Consider the following 17,078-nt stretch of genomic DNA (forward strand, 5'->3'; position numbering starts at 1 on the left):
GCAAACTCAAGGAGTGGGACCTTGAAGTTTGAACTGGGGCGGCACAACTCGCCGTAATCTTTGGCCATTGCGACCAACATCTTCGATGCATATATATTTATATATTTCTGAATTTTTATAGATATGTTTTCGTCACTCTTCGTTTATCAATATGCCATAAATAATGTCACTAATGTAATTACGTAACATGTTTTTTTTTTCGGCGTCTTTTACGCTTGGTATCGGCTTGCTCTACAAAGTACAAATCTTACACATCAATCAACACTACAGACAGCCCCTGGGACTCGTTAGTGGGAAAACAATTTAATCGTTAAAACAATCTTACGTTACACTTCGACTGTTTTATCATTTTCGGTACGGTACATTTGATTATTGATACAGTGAATTTACCCAAAGGCGATGTGTCCCAACGTGTTAACTTGGCCTCACGGGCAAAACTGTCGTCTGCTCGCCTGTTTCTTGTGACACCTTTTTTTAACACCTGTATTACTTAAATTCGGATTTCAAGAACTTTTAAGTCAAACGAAATAAGTCTTTAACATAAATATTAGAATACGAAATTGATTGTTAAGTACAATATTTACATGTATATATAAAAATCTAAATTATAATGACACAAAATAAATATTATGAGAACATCAATACATCATTGAAACACAACCCGTAAAATTAATTAGTTCGTTTCGGGATAAATTTGCCACGTTAGTTTTATGTTACCCATGATATACGTCACCAAGCATGGCGATAAGTTAGCAGTCGGCATAATATCTTGAGAAGTTCACCATCTCATCCGTCCTTTCAGATAGGTGCCTTGTTTTATGTTGTCAAAATGAGAATTTTTATGAGGAGAAGAAGCAAACTCTGGACGTATTTGTCTGCGACAGCTTTATTCTTAGGTTGCTACTTTTTGTACAGAAATTGGTATGACTTCACAAACTGGAAAACTGAGGATGACATTCTATCCATCCGGAAAAGACGATATTTAGATTATCAACGTGGCGAAAGTTCACGATCAGGACCTGGGGAATACGGTGTGCCCGTTATACTAGAAGGAGAAGAGAAGAAAAGAGCAGATGGATTGATGGCAAAAGAGGCTTTTAATATAGTAGCAAGTGACAAAATTGCCTTGGACAGAGCTGTCAGGGATGTCAGAGATCCAAAGTAAGTTTTAATTCTTCCATTAACACTCAGTGAGACTGTATACTTACTATCATAATAATGTTGTGAAGAATGGCTTGCGATTGCTTACTAATATATTGCGAAAACTATGAGAATATGCTTTGACGGTGAATTTTAGGAGCACGTTGATGTTCCTAATTATGTTTGCAACACCCCATGAATGACTGTGATTGCTCTCACGATTGTCTGGCAACATTTTGTGATCATTTTGAAATGGTGGCAAATTGCATGCACAAGCATAGTTCAGCTCTGAACGTAGGTCTCATTACACTCGCCCTGTACGTTCAGGAACTGTCATATTGAATCCTTGTCGAAAATCAAATCACTTCCTAGTCAATTTTACTGGGCAACTTTTTACTGCTAAATGGTCGTGTGTCAGTCCCTGTGAACGCCTGAACAATGTAAATGAACATCTTAGTGAGAGGGTAACGCACAAATTTATGAACTCGGCCATATAAGATGAAACGAAATTTAGGTACGCCTGGGAGAAAAAAATTGAAATCTTTGAAAAGTTGAGAATCTTCAGTCATTTATTGCTTTGCCTAGCCCAATTACAATAATTAATTTACAATAAAATTTTTTCAAAAATCCCAATTTTTCCCCCCCAGGCTTACCTAAATTTTGTTTCATCTTATATGGCCGAGTTCGTAAATTTTTTCGGCAAGGATTCAATAGGACGGTTCCTGAAAGTACAGGGCGAGTGTAATGAGACCTACATGTACATTCAGAGCTGAACTAGCACAAGCACTGTGTGAGAGTAGCATAAGTGGAAAAGCAAAAGTTATGGGCATGGGTTTATATGCAATTAGCCACCTTTCCTATGGTTGTGTACGGTAGTTGTTTCATTTGTAAACTGTTCACACAGAATTTGTAAGCATTCGCGAAGTTCACATGCATTGTTATAGTGTATACATTTGCAAGGCCTCACTTTTTTTCAGTTTTTTCTGCAGGTCAATCTTATCATTTTAGCCGAATTTACTGTGAATTTCAAATTTTGATATTAACAAGGATATTCTTAGCATTAAGGAAATCAGTACACAAATTCTGAAGCAGTGGCTGTCAATAGAGATCTTTTACAGTGAAAAGAAAACAAACACGTCATTGTTTCATGTGTGCTTGTGACGTCATCCTGTATGTCTGTGTGCGCGGCTAGAAAATGTAAGAGTGTACACAAACATGTTTCTTGTGGCATATGTATTGAATTCCCGATATTTTTTAGAGTCTGTATGTATTGTTGATTGTGTTAAAAATAGAGTGTTGAAATGGGAAATACTGCTTGTTTCGATATACAGCTGCTAAAAAAAAAAGATTCCGTGGACCAACAAATGGCAATTTCAGTTCAAGTTGAATAATTTTTAAATATCAAATAATCTAAATAATCAGTACCAGTATATGAAAAATAGCTGGAAATTATTGAAATATATAATTAGGAAATATGTTTGATCATCTGATTTTCGTGTTTATTCACATGCCAATGCAAAAGGTCCCTATTATATAGCTTGTAAGATAATGTGAGTAGACTATAGTTGATAGTCAGCCCAATGTTTCAAACCCCAATGCTTCGCCGTATAGATATATTGTAAATCAAAAACTCCAGATGACAAACACAAACACTTTCAGGTCATTAGTAACAATTTAGAGATCCATAATAAATCTTGAAAAAGGAAAGTAGGAAAGGCCAGATTCAAATACACCCTGAAGTACCGGTACAAGTACCAGTACAATATACATCAGGGTCCCTGATGTATATTGTACCAGTACTTGTATTGTCTTTACAAGTCACACAAGTGGGGAAAAAAGTGAATATTTCTCACAGATCCTTTCAAAAATTGGTGATTTTTCTTCTTATTGCACAGTAAAGAAGTCTATACATAAAGCAGTGATTCATACAACTACTCTCTCTTTGAATAAACTATTAAAATTATGACAATTTATTATTTTTGTTTATTTCAGATGTAGAGATATAAAATATCCGAAAGTGTTGCCCAAAGCTAGTGTAATTATCATATTCCATAATGAAGCCTGGTCACCATTATTACGTACAGTTCATAGCGTAGTCAACCGATCACCACCAGAATATTTACATGAAGTTATTTTATTAGATGATTTTAGTGACAGACGTAAGTAGTATACACGTAGTTAGAGTAGCCCTTTTTTTCAGTTTTGACAATCCAATCAAGTTTATCAAATAATTCAAAAGCATGGCCTTTAGATTAGAGAGTACATGAAGGGTTTTAGCTTATTACAAATACAGATACAGTTAAGATTCAGGTATTATAGTACCGTATATAAAACTTCAAGGCCACTGTTGATCAGTGGTTAAGACCCTGGCTCACTAACCAGGTCTTTGGTTCGATCCCTGTGTTGTCCGAGAAAGTTCCTCATGTTAATTGTACTTTGACTTGAACATGGTTGAAACTATTTCAGTAAAGATCCTACAGTGACTGGTCTTCTTTAAGTTATGAATTCTTTATAATATTATAAACCAGCTATTAATTATCTTACAGCTGAATTGGGTAGCAAGTTAAATGCATATGTAGCCGAAACATGGCCTGAAGGTATTGTTAAAATAGTTCGTACAGATAAACGATGTGGTTTAATACGAGCGCGAATAGAAGGAGCAAAACCAGCAACAGGAGATGTGTTGATATTTTTAGATTCTCATTGTGAAGCTGGACCTGGATGGTAAGTAATCAGAATTTTTTGGAAGATGTAATTTTCTCATTGAGACTTAATAACAATGTCAATACTTTGTGTTGGCAATCTGAATTTTATTCTCAAGAATGAATACTATAGATATTTAAGTAAAGAAGTTAGTATTGACATTTTAATGTTTTAATAAGTTTACTGAGCTTTTCAGAAATGTTGATTTCAAGACAGTTAATCATATTACTTTAAAGCAATGAAGTTTATGTAATGTAGGATTAATAAACTTGGGACATGTACTATATCAATAAACACATTGGTCTTCACAGTCACATGTTTACTTGAAATAGTCTGTCTTTTGAAACTGAAATTGTAGTTGATAAAATTGGGTTAAGAATACACCATTTATAAAAGCATTTTTACATGACTATAGATTTATTACAATTACTCTTTATTCAAAAGTAAATATTTATTATATCAAAATATGTTGTACAATATTCTTAACCCAACTTTAACCATATAGTTTAAAGGCATTTGGTTTTATAAAGTATCAACTTGAAATCAGCTTTTCATGTCTACAAGACCTAAATTCTCATTAATCATTTATCTTTTTTTATTGATTTTGTATACTAGTAAATTTGTCAACTCTTTCAATTGTTGTGATTCTTAATACCGGTATGTAGATTTATAGATCCTACATAGATAGACTGCAAAAGTAATACCGCTCCCTTTAGAAGAGCTAAAAGTGGCTTTATTATCTTCTACATAAAGAAATTAATTTGTAAATTGTACAGTAAACTTAGTTACTGATAGGCATGTGAAAAAGCAAATAATTCAAGTACTCATCAATTTTGAACACTTTATCTACACTTAGACTTACATGTACATGATAAGCTTATAACAACTACTTTACTTAATTTCTAAAATACTTAAAGTCTGGATCCATGTGCTTGTCATTCTAGCTAGAATTGTCATACGGGTACATTGAATAATTGAAAGGGTTGACATGTTATTACTTTATATTTAATTGTAAGTATTTGGCAGGCTTGAACCATTATTAGCTCGTATTAAAGAGGACAGAAAAAATGTTCTTTGTCCTGAGATCGATTTAATTGACAAAGAAAGTCTTCAGTATGGAGGGACGGGGAGCTTCTCAGTTGGGGGATTCTGGTGGAGCCTACACTTTTCATGGCGTCCCATTCCACAACGTGAAAAAGATCGTAGAAAATCATCTACTGATCCGATTAGGTAAAATTATATAAACCGACCGCGTGAAGCGCATAGCATGTCTTCATTTGCTGCTGAAAGTGTAAAATTGTGTGATTTTCTATATACATAAAAGTTTAAAGTCCCAACACTGCCAGAATAAAGGTTATGTAAGAGAGTATTACTATTAGACCGATACAATCAAAAGTACTTTTATCAATAAACATTATTTAAACCGATCAATTTTAACTTGAGTTATGGCCAATAAAGCTTACATTGGTTTCCATTGTGTGTCTAAAATGAATAAAGTACCGATAATGATTCTTCTATATATATATTGTACAAGCGAACCCATTCTTCATGAATGATTTTAATTATATACAGTAATAACGCCCATTATATTTACATTAAAATGGTACAGATTTTCTACTTCTGAGATATATGAACGATTTCACTTGTTCACCTTTAAGAACAACAAATATTAAGGATCTTGAAAGTGAAGTTGACGTACCATTTCATATGAGTATTTATGAGTTTTCAAATATTTTGAATTAAGGCCACAGTGAAAACCTTTGATGGCTGATAAAAATATACATGTATTACCAGATAACTTTAAGCTTATAATGTAAACAGAATAACACAATTGCTTACTGCTTTTATCTGCTAGCGAAATCTGCTTATTGATTTCTGCTTCACTGCATTCAACAATATATTCACTAATACATTTATTTAAATGTACATGTATCTCTAGCTGACTTTTCTTCAAGTAGACCTACATGTCATTATTTGCTTTTAGAAATATTGTACAAAAAAAACCCCAGATTTATATTGATTTATTTACAGATAATGTAACATAAGAGAGAACTGATCGTACATGTAGATGTACTTTAATATGTGCAGACAGTTTGACAATACTCATGATATAATTGTTTATCGTCATCAATGATAATATTGTAGTTTATAATCTAGATGTTTATCTACATGCATGTGTTTGATAAAAAGTCAGCTAGTGGTTACATGTATATGGCATCTAGACAGAAGATTCTGTATCAATATGGTTGGGTTGGATTTGCGAATGATTAGCGCATGCGCGTTGTATCATCAGTTGTGTCATTGAGTCAATGAGCGTGGTTGTATGTGATAAGAGAGTAGGGTCGCCTGTCCAACCGCGTCGGTTTGCTTGGGGTCCTCCTTTTTCCTCCCACTGCTAAAAAACCCTATCACAAACAAATTATTGAAATAAAATTGAACCATATGTTAGTCCCGAAATGACCTAGTTTGTGTCGTGTGGACGTTAAACCCCATTTCTCTCTCTCTCTTTCTCTATCAATATATTGTAGCCTACCTGTGTAGCTTAGCATGGTTTGTTTTTTTATTAATTATTAATAATTTGTTACATGTATTGGTCTCAGCTCATGGAAAAATCTTTTAGTACATCAATGCAATTTTTAAAATGATCAAGGAGTAGCCTAATTAATTCAGTTACATGTAATTTCAAAATTTGATGGCATTAAATATTGAAAAATTGTTATCCACATTTTTGACTGCCATATATTTGATTTGAATTGATTTCGAATTATTTAAGATTTTCATGAGAATAACCTTTGGCTGTGGTAGCACTATAATCTATAATCTCAGTAATTATTCAGTCAATACTGAAGAAACTGAAACTATTACTGGCTGACTTGTCTAGGGCATTGCAAGGTCTGTTTATCAAGCTTGATTCAACGATTTAAAGGTACTGCTGTCTGACAGAATTTCTGGCTTAATCTCATGGATTTTATCGGCATTATCTTGTTCTGTTTTTAAGTACCATTTGAAGGCATATATATTTGCACAGCTTTTAAAAGCGATAAAAAGTTTCTCATGAGGACAGCAGCTCTTTAAGGTTGTTGAGGGTGTATTGTTATGCTATCAGGTGATTTAACTGGCATTCATTAAAAGTTTATTACAAAGGAGAAAGTTACAACAGATAATATCCAGGTTTTGTTTCGTCTAGTACCATAAGTTAATACAGATGAAAGTCAATAAATAGCAAAAAATAATGTGACAGGTGTTTATAGAATAACAATATAATATTGCTAAAATCAATATATATTAATATCAATACATGTACAAAGAGCCAATTATTTGTTTTAAGAGCTAATTATAAACTGACAATTAATACAGTGAGACAAATTTGAAAATTGATATATTAAAGACTAGACCTGTAATGCAGCTATGCCGGGTTTCACTGGTTCCTTTTTACATTTGGATGTACATTCACATTTGTTTGTGGACACTCTACACACGTCACAAGTTTTATCCGATTTTGATGAAACTCGAAATATAGGTTGATATCCCAAAAATGTTGGTTCCTTTCGACATTGGCATGTATCTGACCATAACTTCATGGATTATGGCACTTGATTGTACAAAAAATCACGTTTTTAGCCTATAGACCATATAGAGGTCACAATTTTTATCCAATTTGATCAAACTTACAATGTATGTTTATAATCCAAAGATATTAGTTCATGATCAAATGCTCATTATTGAACTTAGTCAAGGTACTGGTGTAATGAAACTATACACCAAATTTCATCACTCGTACTTAATTAGAATTAAAGTTATCCTGTCCCAAAACATCAACCAATCAAACTACATGTACCTGATTATTGTAGAGGTTAATTTTTACTTTCCGATTTATTGTATTCCAGCATATGCATTTTTATACTAACTAATTAACAAAATGGTCTTTGGTTCTTGTAAAGTGTCTTGTGAATTGTGTGTTATTGTCAGTATGTTTTTACTAATTCTATGTGGGATCTATTTGGACGTTAAGGGATTTCTTTGTTTTAATGGTTGAATTATATGTGTCCGATTTGGAATGTTCTGAGGAAAAAAGTGAAATTTTGGGTTGTTCATAATTTTTAATGTAAGTAATTCCACGTAAAAAAGATGAATAAAATTATACCTGTAGTAGACAATGTACGTTATCTAGAGTAGAATAAAAAAAACAATTTTTAAACATACATTATGCAAGAGCTGAATCTGCCTATTACTCGTCTTTATTTAGGCCTGAAATGTTTTCTAAATTATTAATTAGACATTAATTAACTTATCCAACCCGGATTTCTCCGATATTAATTAGATTAGAACAGTTCAGCCATATTTTGATTTAAGCTAAAAATGGAGGAGCGAGGATTAGCTTCGAACAACCAGTACGGTGGTTGAGATTATTGCACACGTCTTGTCAAACCTTCAATGGCTAATATCTTCGCTCGCAATAGAGTAATTTGAATGAAATTTTCAAATTATTCATTTTACATTATCTATTTTCGAACTATTATAGCAAGAATGGCTAGCTCTTTATCTAAATCTTACATAATGTATCTTTAAGGAGGGAAAAATTGAAAATTATTGAAATGTTATGTTTGTTGTAAGTTAAATTGTATAATAATGCCTAACAGATCAATTATCTCATGTCATACAATGAATGAACATGTTAAAAGTTATGAACACCCCTGGGTCTTTAAAACAAGTACCATGGTTGATGTAATTAGTGGGAAACCTAACAAATGCATGGAAGCAGTGGAGAGAAATCAAAAGAAACATATCAAGATTAGGATTCTTGTGCATCTGTTGTGATGTTGGATCTTTTTAAAAACAAGAACTCACATTGTGATGTGCTATTCAACTATAAGGTACAGATATAAATGTGATGTCAAATGGTTAACAACAGCTTCAAGCCTGCTAAACTACGAAGACAGTGATTTCTTTTTTTTTTCTTTTTTTTGTGATTGTATGAAAATGATTAGATTGTAAATGACCTTTTGATGATGTACCACCAGGTTAGAACCAATGTTATACAGAATTAAACAGGACAGAAGAAATGTCTTATGTCCAATAATAACTAACATCATGGACACAACATTAGAATATTCCCCTTACCAGGCTTATCATGTTGGGGGCTTTACATGGAGCCTCCATTTTACGTGGCGATCAATTCCGGATGAAGATAAAGTCGGCCGAACTATAACAGATCCTGTAAAGTAAGTCAGTAGAGTTTAAGATATCATATTGGAATATTGGCCAACATTGTATTGTTTGGAACATTGGTATGCCACGTAAAACATTTTTAAATCTTGGTTGGTTGTCATAAGCAGTACAGGGAAGGGACATTGTATATAGTTAAAACATCTTGTAGTAAGTTCTCAAGGCCAGACTTTCAAATCTGTCAATGTCTCAGATGTTTGTGAATTTAATAAGGGTTAGATTTAAGGTAAATTTATCGTGTTAAAAGAAATTGGTGGACAGTTTCCATTCTTATAATAAAATGTAGAACATGTTGATAATAGTGAAACTAGGCGATCATGGTTTGGGCTGATACTTGGGAAAACAGATAAATCATGGTAGATGTTAGTGATACCAATCAGTCAAGTTGTTACAAGCTAGAAGATACCAATTCAGCTAGGTTACAAGCTGATAAATCACAGCGAATCAATGTGAATCCTCTTTCAAGTTGACAAACCATGGATGAAACCAAATGATGTTACAATCTTGTAGATCATAGTGAAGTCCCGTTACAAACTGGCAGATCATAGTGAAGTCATGTTACAAACTGGTAGAACACAGTGAAGTCCTGTTGCAAATTGGCAGATCATATTGATGTCCTGTTACAAACTGGCAGATTATATTGAAGGCCCATTTGTTATAAACTGGCATACATGTATCATAGTAAAACCAAAACAGTCATATTAAAAAGTGGTAGCTGATTGTAAAACGAAATCAGTGTTGTTGCAAGTTGGTAGCCCTGTGTGGATTGGGACAGAACAAACATGTATTATGTATTTTTTTGCCATTATAACTAAAAAGAAAAGTTTTGAAGGACAAATGAGATTTTTAATGGATGATTTGAGCCTCTCTTGTATCCATGGTTTTGTTTAATGCTTTTTGCTATTGTAATTAAGTTGTTGTAGCCCTTTGCATTTGCAGGTAGTTTTGAAATTTTTGATTTTTAATAGATTTGAAATTATTATAAGATTAATATCTCTAAAACCTTCTTTGTATTGTGGTAGTGGATGAATATTAGCCATTTATTAAGTATGCCATAACTTTTTTGCTTTGCATTTTACCACTGCGCCTGGCTTACCGTTGCATGATGATACATGTTTAATGTGCAGCTACAGCCGGTTTCTAGATATTGAATCTCAACTTTCCACAACTCCAGTGAGAAGGTCAATAAGTTATAATGCGGTAGTAATGATTTAAAAAGTTGGTTCAAGCCTGTTGAGAAAATTGGTTCAGAATAATGTAGTGCCATCATATTTCATTAAATTGAAATGATTTCAAACAGGATTGAACCACTACTCTTTCGAATTAAGCAAGATCGCCGAAATGTGCTGTGTCCTATTGTTGATGCCATTTCTGATGAAAATTTAGAGTTCTCTAGTAATGGAGGTTACAATGTTGGAGGGTTTACATGGAGTCTACACTTTACATGGCGAGATGTGCCTGACATAGATGTAAAAAATCGTCAGTATACAGATCCTGTACGGTATGGTATCTCTAACATTGAAGTCAATGTGTTTTGAACACCTATAATATCACTGATTTTTTTATGCTTTAGTTTCTTAGTTTTGTAAAGATTACACTATTTAGTATTTTGGTTATGTGTCTTTATTGAACAAAATATATTTTAGTATGATCAGTTTTATCTTAGATTTGGTTTGATTTTCAAGATTTAGTTTAGTCAAGTTCTTAGGTTACTATTGCATCTGTTTCTGAAAAATTATGTCATGAATACTTTTTTTTTTTTGTATTTATTTATTGCATACTTACCATAATTGATGACACATATTTATTATTTATTATTACACCCCAAACATTGTATAACAGGTTTTCAGTTTTACAAAGCACATAACATTATACCCATGTCACAGCATGAAAAAGTATATTTTTCTAACGTTAAGAGACAGACAAAGAGGGAAAGAAATAGGTTGATTATCTGAATTAAATAAATAGTCAAATTTCTAGAATTGTGAAAATAAACCAGATGTTTTACCTTTGTACACATCATCAAAGAACATGTTAACAGTAATGAAAAATGTTTTATAAAGCACAAATAATCAAAAAGTAATTAAAGTGGAAAGCAAACATAATTTTTGTATGGTAAAGGACCAACATTGTTACTATTAATAGTTTATTAACTGGAATATTAAAACTTATTTTAGAAATATGTTTATTGAATTTTGAATATTACAAATATTTTCTGTTTTTATAGATCACCTACGATGGCTGGTGGACTGTTTGCAGTAGATAGAGAATATTTTTGGGAGATTGGATCTTATGATCCTGGTATGGATGTCTGGGGTGGAGAAAATCTGGAAATTTCTTTCAGAGTAAGAATATATGTATTTAAAATATTCTTTGGTTTCTTTAAAATCTTTTAATTTGCCGCTAAGAAACTTAATAAAATGGCCAAATGGTTAGCACGTGCGCGCTGTATCATAAGGTCTGTCATTGAGTCAACTGGCATAGTTTCGATTCCCCGATTCGACGTGACGAGGAGTAGGGTTGTCTGTCCAACCTCATGTGTTTTTTCTGAGCCCTCCTGTTTCTTCCCAATGCTAAAGACCCCTACGCGCAAGTGAATTATTGAAATAAAATTGAACCAAGTGTTAGTCCCAAAATGACCTAGTGTGTGTTGAGCGGACGATATGAGATGAGTCAGTTTTGATGATTGATCGTAAATGTTTTTTGGTTTGTTTTTTTCAGGTGTGGATGTGTGGGGGACGTTTAGAATTTATACCATGTTCACGAGTTGGTCATATATTCCGCTCTAGTCATCCCTATACATTCCCTGGTAATTTTTACATGTAACAACTTCTTACTACATTTCTGTAAAGTCCCTCCCCCCATTTGGAAAGAAAATCTTTCACATTTCATGCCTTTATGGTGTGAGCTTACCTTCAGTAAAAAAAAACATTTATTTCCTTATATTCTGTAAAGTCCCTCTTCCACTGGAAGCAAAAAATTTCATACTTTCATTTGTAAGCTTACCTACAGTAAAACAATATATTTCACACCTGGCATCAAGAAAATCAAGGTCCATCTTATAAATTGCAAACTTTTGTATTATTGTAAAAAATTGCAAAAAACTCTGGTGTTTGTAAACTATTATTTATTTCTACAGGTAATAAAGATACACATGGAATTAATTCTATGAGATTAGCTGAAGTATGGATGGATGAATATAAAAGACTATTTTATGTCCATCGTAAAGATTTACTCGTATGTACAGTAGTAGTTATTATGTTTTAATTCTATCATGTCTTTGTTCACTAAATTGTACACTACAACCTAATTTTATTTCAAATTCCAACTGTCAAGGGTTCCCCACCCAACATGTACACCAGACCTCAATTTTTCGTTCAAGCAACGAGACATTGTCCTTGCAACACTGACGTGGGGAACACACGGTGAAAAATCTTAAGGTACTTTCTCAGACAGCACAGAGATCGAACCCAGAACTTTCTGTTTAGTGCCTCACCTTGACTACCTGGAGTTCAATGTGGGCTAAGAAGAGCCTATGTGTTGTTTTTAACTATCGAGGTGTCACCATGTCAGATGAGACAAGAAACTGAAGGCCATCTGTCTGCACATTGGTATGTTAGTGAAAAACATCTTCAAGTTTGGAATTCAAGGAATTGTAGATGGAAATCCTTAGTAAGTATATATGAAATGAAACCATTGTCATGGTGTTATTATTAATATTATGTGGTAAATTATATTTTAGGGAAAATTTCCAGGAGATTTAACAGAAAGAAAAGCTTTGCGTGAAAAATTACAGTGTAAAAGTTTTAAATGGTATCTTGATAATGTATATCCTGAAAAATTTGTTCCCGACGAAAATGTTCATGCTTGGGGAATGGTAAGAAATTATAATAAGAAATAAATACAGTATAACATTCTCATTTAAAATATCGACAACGCTTATAATTAATGTCAATGGTATTTTGAATGTTACAAGGCATACACCGACAACATTCTAAAATAATTTCACTCTAATTGAAAAAGAATTAGAGAGCCACTAGAATTAAGTTGTGAGGAGTTTCTTGTCCTCTCTGTTCATACACCACACTATATAATTAAAGATTGGATTCATGGTGGAACCATATCTAGAAATTGTTGTTTGGAAAGTGCAGAAATACAGCAGTTAATATCAACATAAAATGAACAAAATTTGATCATTTCTTTCATTAAGAGTAGCGCTTGAACAGGGCCACATTCAATTTTTCTAAATATTGATTTAAATAGCTGCCATCATTATCTTCTGTTGGAATGTAGAAACAGATAAACTATCACTTTTAAGTCTGAAGTCAGTTTGAATATATCTATCTACAAAATAAAATCGATCAATGTCTACCTGCAAAATAATCAATATACTGTCTTTGTGTTATTAATGAGCCTATAGTTGTTGATATACATGTTGCTTTACCAACTAAAGGATCAATCAAAAGGTTAAAACATTGCTAGATTATTTTATAAACAAGTAAGATGATCAATCGAGATGTTAATGAGATAATAATACTTTGACAATTCCCACTATGCTATGTACAATAAGAAACAAATGCCCTTTAACCACCAAGAGATGTAAGCACACATGAATATAGTAAATTATTATCTCTACACTGATAAAATATGCAGAGTAAAATGAGTATGGTTAGAAGCAGTGCTGTGGGCATAATTGTTAATGAATAGATAACGACTGGTATCTTTTGATCATGTTCTGATATAATGTATTCCATGCAAGGGAGGTAACTTGGTTTTCTCATGGAATCATAGTGTAAATATTATTCCACTACTGTCCATTATATTTATCACATCTGCCTATTAATAGTATTATCTCAGTTACTGGTTGGGAAAAAATATGTTTATTTTTTAACCATAAAATATGTCTCTGTTTTAGGTTAGAAATCCCAGCAGTAATTTGTGTTTAGACACTTTACAAAGAGATGAGAAGATTGTATTTGAAATGGGAATTTTTTCATGTCAAAATGGTGTCAGTGCTAATCAGGTTAGTTTTGTAAACCTTTGAGCATTTGTGCTCTTTTATATATACATCGCAATATTACAAACCAATAATTATTCCCAATAAATGATTTCAAATGACACAAGTAGTCTTTATTTCTACTGACTCTTATTTGATATTTCTTGTGTCCTTCTATAACAGACTAAACCAGTGTTGGGATTTCAAATTTATTTTTGTCCGACATTTTTACCGAAAATAAAGGGGTACAGACCACAATTATAAATCACAATATTCAAATTCGCACCTTGTTTTTTTTTTTTCATATTTAATTCCCATACGATATTCAAATTTATGTCAGTAATATTCATACGAAATTATGTGTTGTCGTAATACGATAGAATGAAAGAGTGCCACCAGTAATATTTCTCTAAAATTACCATATTTTTCGGGGTATACATCAAGTCCGGCCTTCGTTGTATTCTCCGTTTCAACTTATATACAGATGAAGGTTAAAAAAAAAAAAAGACTTGCATGCCCTATCGTCCCAAACAATTCACTACTTACACTATTCCAATTGAAATATTTGTCGACATTTCTTACCTTGTTTATTTCTTTAGTTAAAAACATAGCCCCCATTCAAAATTGTATCATAAACCCGAGAATATGCCATCAAAATTTACAATATTTTCTTCTGACATTACTCTTGTAATGTTTCCATCTTGTAATTTTACAAATCTTGCGAGATTTCTACTTTAGTTTTGGGTTATTGTGTTATTACCATGTGTCTTCAGAAACATTGTCGAGTATTTATGGGATAAAGCATGTGTGTGAAATATCTTTATTTAAAGTCTGCTTCCACTGAAGTGATATCGCAGATAATTTATCGGATATATTGATGGAACTTAGTGTGTAGTTTAATTGCTTGATACTTTTGAAAAAAATAAATGTGCGATTAATTAACATGTGTCATCTATTTATTTTGGGTTTTCGGCGGGGGACATCAGCCTCACTGTTGGCTTGTTCAGCATATCTTGATGTCCGATGGAGCATATTCCTGGTCGGACGTTTGGAAAATAGCGTAGGACATGTCCAGAATATACAGGAGAAATCCCAACACTGGACTAAACAATATGTTACTTACTGTCATACAACAGACTAAACATCCAGGACTCTAAAGAGGAGGGAATGTTTGTAAATTATAGTTTTATTCTGAAGAAGCAAAAAGTGAATTTCATAAAATGTGCCAAATACAACCCTTTTGAATTCGGACAATATAATTGTATTTTGATATTTAATATTCAGTATGACAAACTACATGTATTGAGTGAGAAAATAATTTGTTTTTCTTGTTTGTTATTTTTTCAGGTATTTTCCTACAGTTTGGATGGTGAATTAAGACGTGAAGAGGGATGTCTGACAACACATGGTGAAGATGGCTCTGTAGTAAAATTAGAACAATGTCGAAATAATTCATTACAAAAATGGAATCATGACAAGGTATATTATTTTATTCTTTAATTAGCTCTTGATGCTGGAATGTCATGGATTTGAATGCCTTCAGGACTTTGGAAATATGGTTCCCGCTTGTCTTGAACAAGGCTATAACCTTGTGGATGAAAGCAGAGATCCGTTTTACAAATTGTCTTTTGTAAAAATCCCTTGGTAGTTGGATTTCAAAGGCAGATATGTCTGTCTGGGAAATATTTTGATCTATTTAATGTTTGTAAATCTATTTGATCATATATTGATAAAATATCTCACTTTTGAAAGCCTTGTTAATTATTCCATGAAGTGCTGTTGGTCAGCTTCTAGCTAGCGACCAAACATTGAAATTGTGTCCTTAGTAACAGTGACTATTAGACCGTTATTCAATATATTTTAATATATTTTATTCCAGTTATAAAAATCCCCGGTTGTATGGGCAAGGAGTAGGGTCGCCTGTCCAACCTCATGGGTTTTCTCCGGGTCCTCCGGTTTCCTCCCACTGCTAAAAAGACCCCTACGCGCAAGCGAATTATTGAAATAAAATTAAAACCATATGTTAGTCCCGAAATGACCTAGTTTGTGTTGAGTGGATGTTAAACCCCATTTCTCTCTCTTTCGCTCTCCAGTTTTAAAATAAATTTCAAACAATGGAACATTGTATTTAAAAATTACCCATTGTTTTCTGTAAACAACAGTTTATCTGTCCCAATGAATACACAATTATTTTTTTTACTTTGTCGCTCACTTTCTTTGTCTTTAATGGTGTGATTGTTTTTTCTCTTCAGGAAAGTGGTACCATAAAACATGTAGAATCTGGGAAATGTTTAGACAGATCAGATATACCCAGTGGTAAAAGTATTATAGTCAAAATATGTAAAAAGGGAGTAGATTCACAGAAATGGGCCTTTGAACATTATTTAGATTAAAAATCGTTGTAAATTATATTCTCTTTACCTCAAGGACATAGTCCTTTTTTAAATTTAAAAAAAATTGAAGAATTTTAGTATTTGTTTTATCTATGTGCTGAGTCAAATGAATTGTTTCCCTAATTTATGTCAATAACAGCAACTGGAACAAGAGTCTGAAGTATATTGATATTTTTAAAAAAATTATTCATCAACAAAAGATTTCACAGAGTATATTTTAGTGAAGGATATGTTTTCAAATATATAAAACAAGAAAATATTATACATGTTGTTCCATTCTTCTTTTTTTTTCTTTTTACAAACAAATATTTTTCTTGGACAATAAAAAGCCTTGTAGTTCTAGTCAAAAAATTAATTTGCATTTAGTCAAAGTTACATGTTTCTTAATTTGATATTTAAATGATGATACTTTTTGAAATTTTTATCCCGTACCAGGGAAAAATTCTAACTGAATGATTATGCTAATTTTGATATTTGAAAGTTAGTATTTTGTCTTTAAAGTTCCAACTGATCAATAATCCATAATTTTGATTATTCCTGATATATAAATATTGTATTGATATATTTATAAATGCATATGTTTTACAAGATACAAAAAAAAAGTCAATAATATTTACTTT

At 32.4% G+C, this 17,078-nt stretch overlaps 1 protein-coding gene across 2 annotated transcripts; it reads left to right on the forward strand.

Moving 5' to 3' along the window:
• Positions 1 to 733: 733 nt before the first annotated feature.
• Positions 734 to 17,010, forward strand: LOC126832003 (probable N-acetylgalactosaminyltransferase 9). 2 transcript variants are annotated; one of them, XM_050562682.2, is made up of 11 exons: positions 734 to 1,161; positions 3,133 to 3,299; positions 3,687 to 3,864; positions 4,870 to 5,073; positions 11,297 to 11,414; positions 11,791 to 11,878; positions 12,209 to 12,306; positions 12,812 to 12,946; positions 13,985 to 14,092; positions 15,413 to 15,544; positions 16,318 to 17,010. In XM_050562682.2, the coding sequence occupies exons 1-11, from the start codon at positions 830 to 832 to the stop codon at positions 16,456 to 16,458; spliced, it is 1,701 nt and encodes a 566-aa protein (XP_050418639.2). In that variant the 5' UTR covers positions 734 to 829; the 3' UTR covers positions 16,459 to 17,010. The 2 variants fall into 2 exon arrangements, with proteins under 2 accessions (XP_050418639.2, XP_050418640.1); XM_050562683.2 differs by lacking the exon at positions 4,870 to 5,073 and adding an exon at positions 10,370 to 10,570.
• Positions 17,011 to 17,078: the final 68 nt, after the last annotated feature.

This window comes from Patella vulgata, chromosome 9, assembly GCF_932274485.2.
Source record: "Patella vulgata chromosome 9, xgPatVulg1.2, whole genome shotgun sequence".
Classification (NCBI taxonomy): Eukaryota; Metazoa; Mollusca; class Gastropoda; family Patellidae; genus Patella; species Patella vulgata.

Coding starts and splice junctions, on each gene's coding strand:
- LOC126832003 (XM_050562682.2), top strand. CDS start 830: ATGAGAATTTTTATGAGGAGAAGAAGCAAACTCTGGACGTATTTGTCT. Junction 11,879..12,208: donor TCATCCCTATACATTCCCTG/GTAATTTTTACA, acceptor TTATTTCTACAG/GTAATAAAGATACACATGGA. Junction 14,093..15,412: donor ATGGTGTCAGTGCTAATCAG/GTTAGTTTTGTA, acceptor TTATTTTTTCAG/GTATTTTCCTACAGTTTGGA.